Genomic DNA, 18,067 nt, shown 5'->3' with positions numbered 1-18,067 from the left:
GACCGCACCGGCCTGGCCCGCTTTCCGCCTGCAGCCTCCCCGGCCTCTCCCTGGCTCCGGGGGGCGCCGTTTTCCCTCAGCACCCCAAAGTTCCTCCCAGGCTCAGGGCAAGAGCCTCCCAAGTCCTCTGCAGAGCCCTCGGCTCCTTTCAGGCCCCTGAGGCCTAGCCCGGGCGAGCCTCGGAGCATGGCCTCTTCCCAGGCCCCGCTGCTTCGGCGCTGGGAAGGTGAGGCTGACAGTCCACCCTCTGAGCGTTGGCTCCTGTGGTCTGGACACTCCCTGAACGGCCCTCTCTACCTGGGCTTTATGGCACCACGTGGCTCCCCGCCCTCCCCATCCATCCATCTCCCTCCTCCTGCTTTATTACCTGCCCCCAGGTAGGTTGGCGAGGGAGGAACTGAGAAGGAAGCAAGCAAGGAAGGAAGCATGCAGATTCTTGTACACACACGGGGACCAGCTGGGAAGCCAGGCCATGCCCGGGGCAGAACTCCAATCGCCACCAGGAACTTGCTGTGCCTCACTCCAGGGGTCTCTCTAGGTTGACTGGGATCCACATTCTTTCCGCTGACCCCAGATAGAGTGCCCCAATGTGGATTCTGGGCAGGAGAATTGATAGACCATAGAAGGATGGCAATGGTGGATTGAATGTTCTTTAGAATCTTGAAAGTTCTTGTCAAGTCTCATGGGCAACTACAGAGCTGTCATTGAGGAAAAGCGTGACCAACCCAGAGGATCAATAAGGAAGGGGCAGAGTTGACACAGTCCTAAGTCCCCCTTCCTAAGCTGAGTAGAGCTTCAGGCTTTTTCAGCTACCAGCTGAGGTTGGTCAGGATTTTGAGTTGGGGTTTTGATTGGGCTCAACTCTCCTCCTACTTCCTTTTGACTTCCTTTCCTTCAGAAAGAGTGGGGCTGAATCAGCAGAGAAGATGGTGAAGATCTTCTTTTTCCTCTAGCTCTCCTGGTAGTACCAATCAGGGGCATCCTTTGAAGCCCAGGGCCCTGGGACAGTTCTACTCATGACACAGTACTATCCTGTTAAGGACTCACCAAATCTTTCCTGCTATTACCACCAGGGATTTGAATTTTAAACAGGGTCTCAGAAAAGAAAAATGCTTAATCCTAGAGAAAGACTCCCAGTGGAATTTCAGGCATCCATAGGGAGTTATTTGGAGTTCCTTAAGGTAAATCTCATTCCCAGCCATAACCTGAATGCCAAGGCCTGTTGTGGCATCAGCGGGGATGAGAATGCAGTTTGCATTCGTGCCAGAGAACATCAGCAGCAACAATCCCATCGTTTCAACTGAATTTCTCCACAGAGGGAAAGTGCAGGGCACTAGGAAACAAACCATATATATTTACTTGTGTGATTGTCAGTCTTGTTCGCTAGACTAGAAGTAGCCTAAGGACTTTTTGTATTTCCTGGCTTTTGTTCTTTCCAAAAGAGCAGTATTATGTGGAATTAAGTCAGCTAGAGGGCTGGAGTTGTGGCTGAGCAGTAGAGCACTTGCCTGGCATGTGTGAGCCACTGGATTCCATCCTCAGCACCACATGAAAAATAAACCCATGAAATAAAAGGAATTATGGGGGGAAAATAGTTAGCTAGATCAGGGGGCTGAGGCAAAAGGATCCAGAGTTCAAAGCCAGCCTCAGAAATTTAGTGAGGCTCTAAGCAAGACCCTGTCTCTAAATAAAATACAAAAAAAGGGCTGGGGATGTGGCCTAGTGGTTAAGTGTCCCTGGGTTCAATACCCAGTACCAATTAAACAAATTAAATAAATAAATAAATTCATTAAAACCAGAGGTTTTCTCTTCTTAATTCAAGCCTCCCCCACAACATACATACACCTGTATTCCTCATGCAGAATTTTATGCAGTTCTTGGGCCACAAGTGTCTTAGCACCCATGCCCACCCATCCAGCTCAAGTAGCAGAATGTCAGCCTTGGTATGTCTCAGAGTAGGAAGCAGGGCATGGGCCAAAGCCCAGGCATCTGATTCCTTACTGTCACATTCCATGGCCACCTCTCCTCTCACCCTCATCCATATCCTTTAGCCCTTAGAAGCCACCCTAGAAAGAGCTGAATCACTGCCCTGTTCACCCAGACACTGTGGAACTCAGGGCCTTGTCCAAACCCTCAGAAAAGCCCCTGTTATCAGCAGAGGGCAGAGGATCTGGACCTTCCAGGTGGGAAAGGAAGCCTGAGGTGGGAGATCTCTTCCTCCCACCCTCTGCAAGCCAACAGCTCTTCACACTGTGACCTGTGCCATTCATGTCCCTGATTCTGCACCTCACTTTCCTTTGCATGGAAGATATCTTCTCTATGAAGGTGTAGGCAGGACCAGCTAAGTGATTTGTTGGGTCCAGAGCAAAGTAAAATTTGGAGCCCCTTGTTCCAAAGTACTAAGAATTTGAAGATGGAGACAGCACAGCACTAAATCAAACCTAGATTCTAAACCACTGCACCAATCCCATGCCCATACAGCTGATCCTGAGGGTAGGTACTAAGCTCAAGCTCTGGATTTAAACTCACCTGGATACTTATGAGACCTTGACCTACAATCAAGAGCCTTGTAGGCCCCAAAAAGTAGATGGATGAGCCATGAGCAACCCCCATCTTCACAGAAGGATGGAGGTGGCCCATTGATCTCCAGGGCAGCCTCAAGGGAGAAGAACCTTCCTGGGGCAGCCCAGGAGCTGAGGGGAGGGTACCAGTGGGTGACAAACAAGCTTAGACTACATCTAGCACCTTTTTTCCTCCAGTGACTCAGTATCCTAGAACTCACATACCACTATGGATAGGATGCTGCTTGGTGATAATTAATCATAGCAATAATAATCTTAATAATAATGGTACTGAATTCGATAGAGTGCTTCTCATAGACTAGGCATTGTACTAAGTGCTTTTTAAACATATATTATCTTAGCTTCACAAGAGTCCCATATGGAAAGTTCATTATTATGATGCAGATGGAAACAGACTTAAGGACCTTGACCCAAGTCAGAGGGTGAACTGTGGTGTGTTTCCTATTCCAAGACCAGGTTCTTAACCCGGGGGATTGGCCTCCATGTTCAGCTCAGGGAGTACCCACCAACACCCCAATCCCCCCCACCTCCTATCATTTTTAGAGACTTTGCATCTGTCCTTTGAAATAGGAATTTTAAGAGATTTAAGTAGTTTCAACTGAGAATGAAAATTTTAAAAGGGTTTGACTAATATAGAGGAAATTTGGAAAGACAGGGGGCAATGGGCAGAAACAAACAGAAGAGAACGTGAACTGGAAGGCAGAAGTCCAGAGGGTCCAAATGCCTGCCTGCTGCGATTGAGATTTGCTGCCTGAGATTTCCTTAACTCCTTTTGAGCCATGCAGGCAGAACTGATGGCCCCTGGGATCCCAGAGAAAGCACCAGAGAACAGAAGTGAAGGGCTGGGGATGTGGCTCAAGCGGTAGCGCGCTTGCCTGGCGTGCGTGCGGCCCGGGTTCGATCCTCAGTACCACATACAAACAAAGATGTTGTGTCTGCCAAAAACTAAAAAATAAACATTAAAAAAAATTAAAAAAAAAAAAAAAGAAGAACAGAAGTGAACAGCCCTTGCCTACCCCTGACCCCTCCAGCAGGTGAGTCAGGGCCCAGTCAGCCAGGTAAAGCCCAAGGACACAGGATCAGCCCGAGGCTCCCTGACTGCATCTGCAGGGAAGTCTTCAGGGCTCTTTGCCTGCCAGAGTTCTGGACCGAGTTCAGGTGCCTTCAGTGAGTCACCAGCCTCAGTTGCTTGTTGCCCTTTCCTCCTCAGTAAAGTCAGCCCTGAGCCTCTCCCACAGGGTTCCCAATCCTGTCTAGAATTTAGCTGCATATTGTACTGCACTTCTGTGCTGTTGCTGGGGCCACCTCTAGGTCACCTCTAATTTCCTAGCACTGTGCCTGGTATGCAGGAGGTGTGGGGAAATATTTGCTGACTGTTCAATAAATGGTACAATCCCTGCTATGAAGATAATCATGAAACTGGAAATCCCATCTAAGTCTGATCAAGCACTTATTAAACACCTACTACACACTAGACCTGTATGCAGATGACCACAAACCAATGTATTAACTCAAGGTAACTTTATGAAGCTCAATATTAAAACAGGAGGGAGGAAACTGCATCCATGTAAAAGTGTTTTTAGATTCCCCCATGATAGTTGCCTTAAAGCTATGGTCCCCAAATTATGGTTGTAGTGGTTACAGCATCAAGCAAAACCTTGCACCCCATCCAAGAGCTACTGAATTCAAAACTGCCTCCACAGCAAAGCAGTTTGAATGCATAGAAAGGAAATGTGTGTGTGTGTGTATGTGTGTGTATTCATTTCCCTCTTTAGAATCTATTTCAGTAGTTATTAAGTGTTAACTTGTGTAAAAACATTGTTCAGGGTTAAATATATAATGCTGTTGTGTACTGTAATTTAAGTCCTATTTAAGGATAATTTTGATTACACAATTTCATTCTTGCTCATTAACTTTGGAACATCCCCATCCCTGCATCGCATGGAGGGAAAATCCATTGCAATAGACATCTATGGGGCTCAAAGGGAACAGTAAGAAAAAAATAGTGAGTTGGACAAACTTCTCTGGTCCCTAACACGAACTCTTAAAGCGTCCATAAAAGCAAGGAAAATGTGGAACCGCACCATTGTCCCCGTGCTGGGCACAGGTCACCTTCCCATCCCTTTCCCCTGCACAGATCAAGGACCCAGGGCTCCAATCCATAATTCTGAGGCCACACTCTCTTGACAGGCGGCCGGGCTCCCGGGAAGCGCCTCCGCCCCAGGCCTCTGCCCACTGGGGGCTGGAAGCGCGGAGGGGACGCAGGCGGGTCGCCCGCGCCCGGTAGGACGCTGCGGCGCGAGCGCGACTTCAAAGCGGCCAGCGGGGCAGGCATTTCCGCGGCACCTGCACGGCCGGTGCGCGCCGCGGCTGGAGCCGCCCATGCCCGGGAGCAGCGCTGCCCGCGCCGGCCGGCGGGAGGAGGGGACGCGGCCGTGATTTAGGGCCGGGCGGTTCCGCTGGCGGCGCGAAGGTGCCTATTACCGCTCGGCCGGGCCCGGATTTCAGAAATTCCTGCTCTTCTCTGGAAGTTCCGGCGTTGCTCCCCCGAGGGAGGGCAGAACTCCCACCTTGGAAGAAAGCCCAGGTCTCCCCATCCCCAGCTGCCTCCCTGGGGAGTGTGGGAGCCTCCCTCCCCAACCCCGACCCTCCGGGTTTCAGCTCAGACTCTGGCTTAGTGTAGAAGACATTTGGAATCCAGATTTGCGCTCAGTGTTAGACTCTGGTCCTACATGCTGTCACTCAACAACAGTATTTCGTGGAATGGAACCCAAGATCCCATCTCGTGCATGCAAGGCCAGCGATCTACCACCGACCTAGTAGTCCCCAGCCTCAACAAAAAAGTTATGGACTGCTTATTGGTGCAGTTACTGGCATAGACCAGTGAATACAATAGCCCAAAAGCTGTCCTCATGGAGGTCATTTTCTCGTGGTGAGAGCAAATAATAAAGAAAATAGATAACGTATGCAGTAAATAAGTACTATTAGATGTATATTAGCAGCATATTAGGCTAGCCTAGTGACCAGGGACCCTGGAGGGCCAGGCAGGTGGCTCACAAGTTCAAGGCCAGCATAAACAACTGCGAGAGACCCTGTCTCAAAAAAAAAAAAAAAAATCAAAAGGATTGGGGATGTAGCTCAGTGATAGAGCACCCCTGGGTTCAATCCCTGGTATGCTGGGGGCACTATATTAGACAGCAATAAGAGCTGCAGAATAAATAAATAAATAAATGACACAGGAAAGATAGAAAGTGTTGAGTACGCATATGTGGGGTGAAGGGAGGGGAGGTCCAGAAAGCCCACCCAAGAAGGTGACATCTGGGTAAGGACCTACAAAAGGCAAGGTACTATAGCTGTTTGGGGGAACAGAGTCCAGGCGGAAAGAACAACATGTTTAAAGGCTCTGAGGCAGGATGTTTGCTGATTCTAGTGAGTACAAGGTGTCCAGGGGACCTGGGCTGAGTAAGAGATGAGCTCAGATTGATGACAGGGACTAGACGGTGCATAATCATGTAGCCACTGAAGCATCCACTTTTCTTTGGCAGGAGATGGGGAAGTCATTAAATATTTCCACTTATGGATCTTAAAACAGACAACAGAAAACCCATTAGCCTCTTGCTCTGCTGCAGGCTGAGGACTCCCTTCACTGAACCCCTCTCCAGGCAGCATCCAGCTTTGGTTTTTGTGTCCTTCCTGCCTCCCCAGGTGTCCATGCATGTTTTCTGGGTGGTGACCTCCTCTTCCCTCCTACCTCCATTCCATCTCTTCTGGAGACCCTGCCTCATCAATTGCCCCTCCCTTGGTTTTGCAGCTTTCCCTCAACACTGGCTCCTTTGTGGGAAATATAAATGTGCTCAGATGGCTTTGTCCAAATTAGTCTTTCCCTACTTCCTGGAATTTATGCCTTCTCTCCCCTTTGTCTCTCTGCCTCAACTTACAAGTTGACTCTTGCCACTTCCCAAACCCCAGTTTTGGGAAACTCTCTTCTTTCAATTCATCCAGTGACCTTGCTTTTTCTGGCCAATTTAGTTCTGTATTTATGGAACACCTACCATCTGCCAAGTCTTGGATTAAGTAATGAAGAAGTCATTGTGAACAAAACCAACACAGTACCTGCCCTCCTGGAGCTTACCACCTAGTGGGAAAGGTCAATTGTCTCAATAGCATGAAATCAAAAGAATGTGCAAGGTTAGCAAGTGGTACAGAGGAAGGAGGATGAACTCTGAGGGGTCAGGAAAGGTTTTACAGGGGAAATTATACCTGAACTGGGTTTCAAAGGATGGATGGGAATTTACCAAGCAGACAGTGAGTGGAAGGGCTTTGACAATGGAGTGAACAGCAAGTGACAAGGCCTGGAAGGTTAAACCACTGTAGGGATGATGTGGAAAATACAGGAAATTGACTCTGCCAAATCATGAAGTGGGAAATCAGGAAATGATGGGAGATGAGGCTGGGAATTATTGGCATCATGACTTTTCTTTTGGGGGGGCATGCAGGGATTGAACCCAGGGCTGTTGAANGCTCTCTCTCTCTCTCTCTCTCTCTCTCTCTCTCTCTCTCTCTCTCTCTCTCAATGGGCTCTCTGAACTAGGGTCTAATTATGAACATAGGACACCTATTCCTGGGTGGCTAGGAACCTGTCAATATTTTTGTCAATGTTTTTGTTTTCTTTTATTATTATTATTATTATTAGTTCTAGTCAGTTATACATGACAGTAGAAAGCACTACAGATTTCTAGAGGCATATGATCTACCCAAACTGAACCCGGAGGAAGGACACATACAATTTAAACAGATCAATTTCAAGCAAGGAAATAGAAGATGCTATCAAAAGTCTACTAACTGGACTGCGGTTGTGGCTCAGTGGTACAGTGCTTGCCTTGCATGTGTGAGGCACTGGGTTCAATTCTCAGCACCACATACAAATAAATAAAATAAAGGTCCATCAACAACTAAAAAATATTAAAAAAAAAAAAGCCTACCAACCAAGAAAAGCCCAGGACCAGAGATGGATTCTTGACCAAGTTCTATAAGACCTACAAAGAAGAATTAATACCAATACTCCTCAAATTATAAATTATTCCATGAACTAGAAAAGGAGGGAACCCTTGCAAACTCATTCGATGAGGCTAGTATCATCCTGACATCAAAACAAGACAGAGACACATGAAGGAAAGAAAATTTCAGACCAATAGCCCTGATGAACATAGATGCAAAAATTCTCAATAAAATTTTGACAAATTGCATTCAAAAACACATTTTAAAAATAGTGTACCATGATCAAGTGGGGGTCCATTCCAGGGATGCAAGGTTGGTTCACTATATAGAAATCAATAAACATCATTCATTACATCAATAGACTTACAGACAAAAATGTTTTTGTTTCCATCACTGTTGTTGGCTTAGTCACTTATCTTGGGGAGGGGCGCCTCTGTGGTGGGGCTCTGGGAGGTAGAGATTCCTGGCAGCTAGGACACACAGGAGTTCAGGCACTTGGCCAGGAAACCTGAGTCTAAAGCAGGTGTCCCAGAATAACAGGCAGCAGTGGAGAGAGAAATCACTGTGCCAATACCAGGGCTGATGGCCTTCAGTGTCAGAGAATTCCAGGATCCTGGAATTCCTATGAGTTTCCCAGAAGTAATTTCCCAGCCTTTCTTCCCAGTGATTTGATGAGCTAATTCAGTATTGCCCAATAATTCCCTCTTCTATTTATGTGATCAGAGTTGGATTTTGTTGTTTCAAACCAAGAATCCTGACAACTTAGAGTAGAGAGTAAGCAACCACCCTTTCCTCCTCTTACTCCCAAGCCAATCCCCTCTACCTCCCATTTGCCAGTTTCAAGAGCTGAGGCAGGTAACTTAACCTCCAGACTCTTGGTTTCCTCATCTGTAAAATGGATTGATGGGCAGTGTGTAGCTAATAAGACCATCACTTATTAGCACTATAGCCTTGGGCAAGATGCCTGGCTTGCATGAGGCCCTGGGTTTGATTGCCAGCACTGCAAAATAAATACATAAATTGATGAGCACCTGATAAAGTTGTGAGAATTAAATGACACCATGCACAGAAAATCCTGAGTATGGGACTTAGCAAATAGTAAACAATAATATTTAATTGTTGCTGGGTGCAGTGGTCCATCCCTGTATTCCCAGCCACTCTAGAGGCTGAGGCAGGAGGATGGCAAGTTGGAAGCCAGTCTGCACAATTTAGTGAGACCCTGTCTCAAAATCAAAAATAAAAAAGGGCTGGGGATGTAGCTTAATGGTAAATCACCCCTGAGTTCAATCCCCACTACCTCAAAAAATAATATGAATATTTAGTTGTCATTATTATTATCCTTTTTCTGGTAAGCTTTCTCAACATCCCAGGGGTTCTTACAAATTCATGCACACATTTGACCTGCTCTTTCTTTCTTTTTTTTTTTTAACTGGGGATTGAACCCAGGGGCACTTAACCATGGGGCTACATCCCCATCCTCCCCCCCCTTTTTTTGTATTTTATTTAGAGACAAGTCTCACTGAATTGCTTAGGGCCTCGATAAATTGCTGAGGCTGGCTTTGAACTCTTGATCCTCTTGCCTCAATTTCTGGAGCCGCTGGGATTACAGGCATGCGCCACTGCATCCAGCCAATCCAGCACTTCTTGAATGCTCTTCCTTCTTAGTCTAAAGCCGAGATATTTGTTAGTCCTTCACCTACACTCACCTGCAATGCCCCTATCACCTGACAGCAGAGTGGTTGTTCTGGAGAGGGCTCTGGAATAAGATCATCATTTATTAGTACTATAGCCTTGGGCAAGATGCTTAACCTTTTTGAGGCTCAGTTTCCGTGTCTATAAAATGGGGGTGTGTAATAATACTTCTTCATCAGATTTATTGGGAAGATTAAAGAAAACAGCATGTTAGGCTCTTAGCTTGGGGGCCTCACTCCTAGAAGTTCCTCTCTGGATATTAACTTTTTGTCTTGCTGCTTCTCTGCTCCCTTCCCAGGTCAGCCTGGCCACTGCAGCTATAAATCATCTAGATAACCAAGAGCATCTCCTGCCCTCCCACCCCAGCACCAGACTCCTCATCACCTCCACCCACTAATGACCGGGTGATTGGTTTCTCATTAGGGGAATGACAAAGAGGCCTCAGTGCTTTTAGCAGGAAGTCTAATCAGGTAGATCTGCCTGCCCCAGTGTCAGTGGGGGTGAAGTAACCGGTCTGGGGGCCCGGCTTGGGATGGAGGGCTTTGCCTCTGGAGAGGCAGACTCTGTCCTGGCCAGGGCTGCTGAAGGGCAGGAACTCTCAGGAAGGGGCTCTGCTATACTGGAGAGGGAAATCAGGGCTCCTAACTGTGCTCAGGAAGCTTGAGAAGCCGTCTTTGTCCTCTTTTTTTGTGGGGAGGGGTGTACTGGGTATTGAACTCAGGGGCACTCAACCACTGAGCCATCTGCAGCCCTGTTTTGTATGTTATGAGACAGGGTCTCATTGAGTTGCTTAGGGCCTCGCTTTTGCTGAGGCTGATTTTGAACCCATGATCTTCCTTCCTCCAGAGCTGCTGGGATTACAGGCATGAGCCACCATCTTCGTCCTCTTGAAGTTTGATTTTCTCGTATGTTAAATGGGACTAATAAATGATAATACATGGCGGGAGAATAAACTGTGATAAATATATAAAAGTCAATTTCTAGCACTTTGTAGATGTCAATAAGTGGTGTCCATTATTTTTATTATTACTGTTATTGCTGCTATCATTATGATTATTATTGGAACTTAGCTATCAAATTTTTAAATTTATTTTTTAGCTTTGGACACAATACCTCTATTTTATTTATTTATTTTTAATGTGGTGCTGAGGATCGAACCCAGGGCCTTACACGTGCTAGGCGAGCGCTCTACAGCCCCAGCCCCATTCAATTTTTCTAACCCCATTTGGTAAATAATTCATCCTGTCCCCAATGATCTGCAGTTACACATCTCTGCCATGCCAGCTCCAACCACCTCTGTGGAATGACTGCCTCCTTGGGAAATCCTTCAGGCTGCTCATTTTCAGAATTGTGTTAAGTGTTCTTAGGAATATTTAAAACTTTGTAGGGTACTGGGGATGTGGTTAAATGATACAGTAGTTGCCTACAATGTGTGAGCCCCTAGATTTGATCCCCAGCACCACAATAAATAAGTAAATAAATAAATGAATAAAAAATTTGTGGGGATTTTTTAATACCTTTGTTTAGTTCAGTATCTACTCCTTTTCCTTTTATTTTTCTTTTTTTTGTAGCTCCAGGGCCTTGTGCATGCTAGGCAAGCACTCTACCACTGAGCCACACCCTCAGCTCATATAATTTTTTTTCATATCTCTTTCCTCATAATGTTTCTTTCTCTTCCCTCATGGAGACAAAAAGGCTGCAGAAGTTCACATGTCTATCATGCACAAAAGGAGAAGAAAATGACCCAGGTAGGCCCCTCCCTAAAATCTTGACGAGAAACTAATAAATGTTTATTGCTGTTTTAAACCAAAAGGTTTGGGGGTAATCTGTTGTGCAGCAGTCATGCCATTTCCTAGCCTTTCTTGCAGTTGACTGTGTTTCTGGTGAGTGTGAGTGGAAACGATGTGTACTTTCCAGGTCAGCCTATAACAACCTCGGATAAGCAGCCTCCATGCTCCTTCCCCTTCCTGCTGGCCTCTGGACCTTAGGGCAGCCTCAGGACCTCGGGAGCCACAGGCTGGAAATGAGAGTGCCACAAGGGGGATGAATTCTGGGCCCTTCATCATGCCTGGAACAGAATAGCCCAGGAAAAACTGCATGGCCAGGAACACCAAACTGACCACACCTGAGCAAGAAATACACATTTATGTTTAGGCCACAGAGAGTCGTGCATTTATCCATTAGAACACCCCAAATCACCTTAACTAATACCCTTTCATCCTTGAACTTTATAATTTATGATTGTGTTCATAAACTTCCTTTAAATTTGATCCTCCAAACTCCTTGTGATAAGTAGGACGGTACTCTTTTGCCACTGAGAGGAGCTAAAGCTCTGAGTGGCTAAGGCATTTGCCCAAAGGCACAAGGTTGAAGGATGGAGCAGGAAGACGGTAACGCAAGTGGTAACAAAGAGGCAAGATAATCCAGGTTTTTTGTTTTTAAAGTAGATTTTTAGCGACAGATGGTGAGGAAGGAGTATGAATTCTGGACCTGCTACTCACTAGTAAGTGGCCTTAGACAAGTCATTTAATTGCTTAATTACTTCTTGCTTTCATTTCTTCATCTGCAAAATGGGACCCATAAAAGACTAACTTTTAGGGCTGGGGGCATTCGGGAGATAATATATGCAAGATTCCTGGCACCTAGTAAGTGTTCAATAACTATTTGATGAATGGATTAATAAAGTGTTTAGCCCAGCTTGGCACATAGTCTCTCCAAGTTAGCTATTATTATGTTTCTATTAATTTATATAAAGCACATTGCAGTTTACTATCGAGATTGTCATTTCAGCGAGGTCCTGGGAACCTGGGAGCCCCTGGGGTGTCCCAGCCCCCGCCACTCCAGATTCCCCAGACTCGCCCCGCCCCGCCGTAAATCAGGCTCCGCGGGCCTGTAATTAGCAGCCGCAGGGGGCGTGGCGGGGGCGTGGCGGCATCGGCCCCGCCCACCCGTCCCGCGGGCTTCCTGCGCCCCGCCCTTCCCGAGGGGGGCGGGTCCGGGCTGGGAGCTGGGGGGTCCCGGGCGGGCCCTGATTTATGGCCCTCTGTGTGAAGGAGATTTACGAGCTAAGACCCGGAGCCTGGCCGTGTCCGGAGCGCGGGGAGCGCGACGCCCGGGGCGAAGGACCGCAGTCGCCACCCGCGTAAATCCTGCCGCGAGTGAGTCCGGGTGGCGGACCCACCTCTAGCGTCCCGAGCCAGGCTCCGGGCGGGGGTCCTCGGCGACTGTGGTTCTGTCCACAGACACTTATTTTGGGTCGATTCCGCCCCTTTGCTTCACTGCCTGGGACAGCGCCCCGTCTGGACAAGGCACCTGCGTGGGGCCAGGGAGACGCGGTTCTCCAGCCTCCGCCGCGGTCCAGGTACGGGTCCCGGCGCTTCGCTATCTTTTTATGCCCATTTCATAGATGTAGAAACGGAGCCTCCAGCGGGTGAAGCAGCTCACGGGCTGTCACACAGCCAGGAAGTGGGCGGGTGTCTGAAGTGCATTCCTCAGCGGTCGTCGGGAGGCCTGAAGGGGGCGCAACTGGGCTGCACAGACCCACGGGGCTCCAATGAGGAAAGGGCTGTGGGCCCAGGTCCTGTATGCCCAAGAGTAGGGCTGGTGTCACCAAGTCTCCTTCTCCTGGGAATGTGCCGCTCCTCTGGTGCGATGGGAAGCCTGTCCTCAGATACAGCCACCGCATCCTATCTTCTGTGGCAGCTCAGGAGAAGGGGTTGATCTCCACTCAGCAATGCCCAGCAATCCTCAAACCTCATGCTGGGAGGAAGGAATGGTGACCCTCAACCAGGACATGGAAGAAAGACCTTTCAATAGGTTTTGAGTCAGACAGACTTAGGTTCAAATCCCAGCTCCATCTCTGACCAGCTAAATAACCTTAGGCAAGTTACTTAACCTCTCTGAGCCTCATTTGAAAAATTAGTTTTGTTGTTGTTGTTGTTATTTGTTTCTTTTTATACTGAGAATTGAACCCAGGGGTGCTCTACCACTGAGCTACATCCCCAGCCCTTTTTATTTTTTATTTTAAGGCAGAATCTGGCTAAGTTGCCTGGGCTGGCCTTGAACTTGCAATCCTCCTGCCTCAGCCTTCCTAGTTGCTGGGATTACATGTGTACACCACCACACCAGCTCATTTGAAAAATCAGAATAATAAAAACCTCCTCATACATTGGTGTAAGGCTAAATAAGATAAAATATGGAATGCATGCAATGTAGCTCTTGGCACCCTGGACACAGAAGCTGTTCAGCAAATATTTTTTTGCTGAACGGGACTAGAACTTTGTTTTGGTTAGAGTCAACTATATAGTCTACACCAGAAAGATTCAAAGTAGCACACTCTTGTAATCTCAGCAACTCAGGAGGCTGAGGCAGGAAGATTGAAAGCTCCAGGCTAGCTTCAGCAACTTAGTGAGCCCCTGTCTCAAAATAAAAAATAAAAAGGGCTGGGGATGTGGATCCGTGAGCTCAGTAGTAGAACATCCTTAGGTTCAATCCCTAGCACTGGATGGGGAGAGGAAGGAAAGGAAAGAAAAAAAAGATTCAGGGTAGAATTTTGTAGATTCCAAGAATGTAGGGACAGGAAGAGATCAGCTTATTCCAGGATTCTGAACCTGGGCTAACTTCAAGTGTGTGTTGGGGGGAGAGGGTCTCTGAATCCCAACCATAATCTATTCATTACTATTTATGGCACATCTACTTTGTGCCAGGAACAAAATACACACATATAAAATATGGATTATATATCTAAATTTACGTCTATATGGGTTCATATCAAATTGTCAGGGGAAATCCATAATCCAAAAATTTTAGAAATACTAATCTAGTCCAACCACCCCCCAGAAGTGGAAGTCACTTGTCCCAAATCACAGGTCCAGCCAGCACTTGAGTCAGAACTTCCCACTGCTCACTGTCCCTCTGTCCACTTACCTTTTATCCTGGAGGGCAGCTGAGCCCATCAGGTGCTCTGTGAGGGTGGGGGGGTTCCATCACAGGTCCAACCTTCTAGGGCTCACCTATGCCCCTCTCTAATCTTGGCACTTCACTCTGACAAAGGAGCCACAGAGAAAGAAGTCATTTGGAGTTTTACAGGTGGATTGAATGTGGATTGAATCCCTGGGTTCAATCCACAGTATGGGCAAAAAAATCACTTGTGGGGGAGCAGGGGAGTCCCCAGCTTCAGTCTCTCCTCCTACTTTGTAAACACTTCTATGCATCACTGTCCTTTATTGTTGTTTTGTTTGGTTTTTGGATTTTAAAGCATCATGGTAAGTTTTAATCCTTGAAATGCTTGAAGACAAAAAGAAACCAAAAGCTGGATGCGGTGGCATATGCCTGCAATCCCAACAGCTGGAGAGGCTAAGGCAGGAGGATCGCAAGTTCAAAGATGGCCTCAGCAATATTGAGGCACTTAGCAACTCAGCGAGACCCTGTCTCTAAATAAAATACAAAATAGGGCTGGGGATGTGGCTCAGTGGTTGGGCGCCCATGAGTTCAAACCCCAGTACAAAAATAAATAAATAAATAGAAGAAGAAGAAGAAGAAAAGAAAGAAAGAAAAAGAAACAAAAACACTGTAGATAAAGTGAAAAATCCCAACAGAATGGTCCTCTTCTCCCTGAAAGGGTTCCTGTGTGCTGTTTGTCCTCTGCCAATCCAAACAGGACTGACTGGGATGTGAAGGCACAGGTCAGTTGAACTCAGAAAAATCCTTTTTTTGGGGGGTATTGGGGACTGAATCCAAAGAAGCTTTAACATTGAGCTACATCCCCAGCCCTTTTTATTTTTTATTTTGAGAACGTCTTGCTAAGTTGCTGAGGCTAGACTCAAACTTGCAATACTCCTGCCTCAGCCTCTGAGTCACTGGGATTACAGAGTGTGCCACCATGCCTGGCTTGTCCTTTGCTTTTGTGTCATAGGGAAAAGTGCCTCCCTCAACCCAGGCCAGCCTTTCAGCCTTCTGAACAAACTCACTCCATCAGTCCTGTGCCAGGGATCAGCATCTCTCCCCAGCTCCTTCCTCTCATCCTATTCACATGTAACAAATTATCCCACTTAATGATTTAAAATGCCTCTTATTATTTCTCATGATTCTGGGGGTCGATTGGGCAGTTCAGGGCCTCATGTGGTATCAGCAAGGGTCACTCATGTGACTGCATTCATCTGGGAACTCTTCTGAAGTTAGAGTGCCCAAGGAAGCCTCTCTTGCCAAATGACCTCCATTCCTGTGTGGCCTCTCCCTCGGCCAGTCACTCCAGCAGGACAACCTGGACTTCCTTACAGCATGGCTGCTGGGTTCTAAGAGGTGGGGGGAAGAGGAAGTTGCTGGTGTTCTTTTAAGGACTGGGAACAGTTGTTTCCGCCAACTTTCTTGGTCAAAGCCAAGTGTCAAGGCCAGCCTAGACTCAAGGGGAAGGGGAGACAGACTTCCCCTCTCTGTAGGCGAAACCCCAGGTCTGTACCTGGATCAGAGGGATCACTCACAGCAGTATTTGGAGGCTACTATTAATGCTCAAGTAACCAGTATGGAACTCCCTGGACCCTGCTGCTCCCAGAATTCCCCTCATTGTCCCATCTCACCCCAGCACATCTATTGATCCATAATAATTTGCCTTAGCCCCTCTCCACTCTGCTGGAACCCTGCTCATCAGTGACCTCCTGGTGGCTGATATGTCACTTGCAGTTTCCATCCTTCTTTTTTTTACCCATAAGCTCGAGATCTGCTCACCACTCCTTCCAGAAACTGGGTTTCCCTATTCGACATGAGCTTCCCCTTTGGGTCTCTGATTTATTTTCCTCCTCTTCCCTCCTCCTCCTTCTTCTTCTCCCTGCCTCCCTTCCCTTTCTCTGTTTCTTTCTTTCTCTCTCTCTCTCCTTCCATGGACCCCTTAAATGTCAGATCTCTTTCTGGTGGTGGTGGACAGTTGGTTGGCTGAGGCTCAAACCCAAGGCTTCACCTATGCCAGGTAAGCCCTCTATTACGAGCCACACCCCCAGCCCTAAATGTCAGCTCTCTATCACCAGCTGTTTTCTCCCTCTTATCTTTCTAATTTCCAGATGATTGTTCTGCAGATATCTGAACCCAAATCCAAAACTCCTCTCCCTGGCTCCACGTGGCAGATAAGATGAACAAAAGAACAAAACCATCCCTTACCTAGCTGGTCCAGCCCAAAGCCCAGGGAGCGTCCCAACCTCCCACCCTCATTGTCCACCCCTCTCACATACCCAGAGCCCAAACCCCACCAAGTTGGCAACTGTATAGCCGGGCTCCCTCTCCAGTCTGTCTTCCTCTCTTCAGCTTCACGGCCACTGCTCTGTTCAGGCTGTGGGGTAGAAGATTTGGGAAGGCTGAGTTTGAACAAGCCCAAGCAGCCTCCTCACTACCTGACTTCAGATTCTCCCATGTGCTGACCCTCACAGGAATGGGGAGCTTGTTATCTCCTGAATTTGATGACATGGATCTTTTCTTCACAGAGTACCTCCCAGAGGAGGGGTGTAGCCCATGCACCTGTTGACTGTTAATTGGTTGAAATCAAATAGGAAGGCAGCTCAGCTTGGAGTCAAGAAGACCCCTTCCTGAACCAGTAACTTCCTGAACCAATATGTGAGTCTGTTAAATGGCCTGTAAAGTAGAGGTGATGTGACTGACCCTCCCAGAGGTGGCCATGAGGATTCAAGGAGACTGAACACTTAGATCGGCACCCCACAACCACCACTTCTTGTGGGCAGTCATGTCCTCTCCCTTGCCAGATCTTCTTTGGAGAGTCTTGTGGGGGAGGAAAGTAAAATAAATTAGCTTTCAGAAGCATAAGTTAATTCTTTCTCTTCAAAGTTTCTTTTGTGCTGTCATAAAGTCTTTCTTTTTTTGCAGTGCTGGGATTCAACTAGGGTCTCAACTGGGCATTCAAGTAGGTCAGGCCAGGCAAGCTCTCTACCACTGAGCTACATTCCCAGACCCTCATCTTTTAAATATAGCTAACTCAGAAAACTTTTTACTTCTAGAATTAAAAGCTTTGGAACACAGACAACTTTCAGGTACGGAAAAGCAAAAGAAAATTTAGGTGGGGTTTCTGTGCCCTCTGCTGGTCAGAATCTGGAACTCCAAGTAGTCCGACTGCGGACCTGGGCTGGCTGGGATCTCTGGGGCTGCCAGCAGCAAACATGGAAGTTGCATTCTCATCTATGAAGGGAGAGGAGATTGATCTTTTCTGCCCCTGGTCAGCTTTGTCCTTTACACCCCTCAGGGGCTCTCCAAGTCTTCCTCACTTTTGTAACCACAATTGTTCCCTCTGCTTACTCATCTCCCAGAGTAGCCCCACCCTCACTTCCTATCATAGAGGAAAAATTGAGGTTTCAGGTGTGAATCCTCAGCTCCCTAGCTGGGCCCATAAATAGTCTGTCGGTACCCATTGAACTTCCTTTCTCCTGTCCCCCAACCTGATGGCTGATGCTGAGCCCCTCTGCTCCCCTCCCTTACAGAAGCCAGATTTTTTCTTCTTGTTTTTTGGTGCCCGGGGTTGAACCCAGGGGGCCTTAACCACTGAGCCACATCCCCAGCCTTTTTTCATATTTTATTTTGAGACAGGGTCTTGCTAAATTGCTTAGGGCCTCTCTAAATTGCCGAGGCTGGCTTTGAACTTGCAATCCTCCTGCCTTGGCCTCCAAGTCACTGGGATTACAGGCATGTCCCACCAAGCCTGGCAGAAGCCAGATTTTGACCCACTATAAGGTACCCTTTACAGTAAATTTTATTTATATATATATATATATATATATATATATATATATATATATATATAT

The 18,067-nt window shown here is 47.2% G+C and overlaps 1 protein-coding gene across 1 annotated transcript in view; it reads right to left on the bottom strand.

Annotated features, from left to right (window-relative positions):
* Positions 1 to 284, bottom strand: part of Bhlha9 (basic helix-loop-helix family member a9) — a 1,373-nt gene extending 1,089 nt beyond the window's left edge. The window contains exon 1 of the mRNA XM_015500937.2: positions 9 to 284. Within this exon, the coding sequence (XP_015356423.1) occupies positions 9 to 188 (180 nt within the window). The 5' untranslated portion in view covers positions 189 to 284. The remainder of the gene's footprint in view (positions 1 to 8) is intronic.
* Positions 285 to 18,067: the final 17,783 nt, after the last annotated feature.

This window comes from Marmota marmota, unplaced genomic scaffold (genome assembly GCF_001458135.2).
Source record: "Marmota marmota marmota unplaced genomic scaffold, marMar, whole genome shotgun sequence".
NCBI classification, from domain to species: domain Eukaryota; kingdom Metazoa; phylum Chordata; class Mammalia; order Rodentia; family Sciuridae; genus Marmota; species Marmota marmota.
This window is presented reverse-complemented; position numbering and strand designations above follow the sequence as displayed.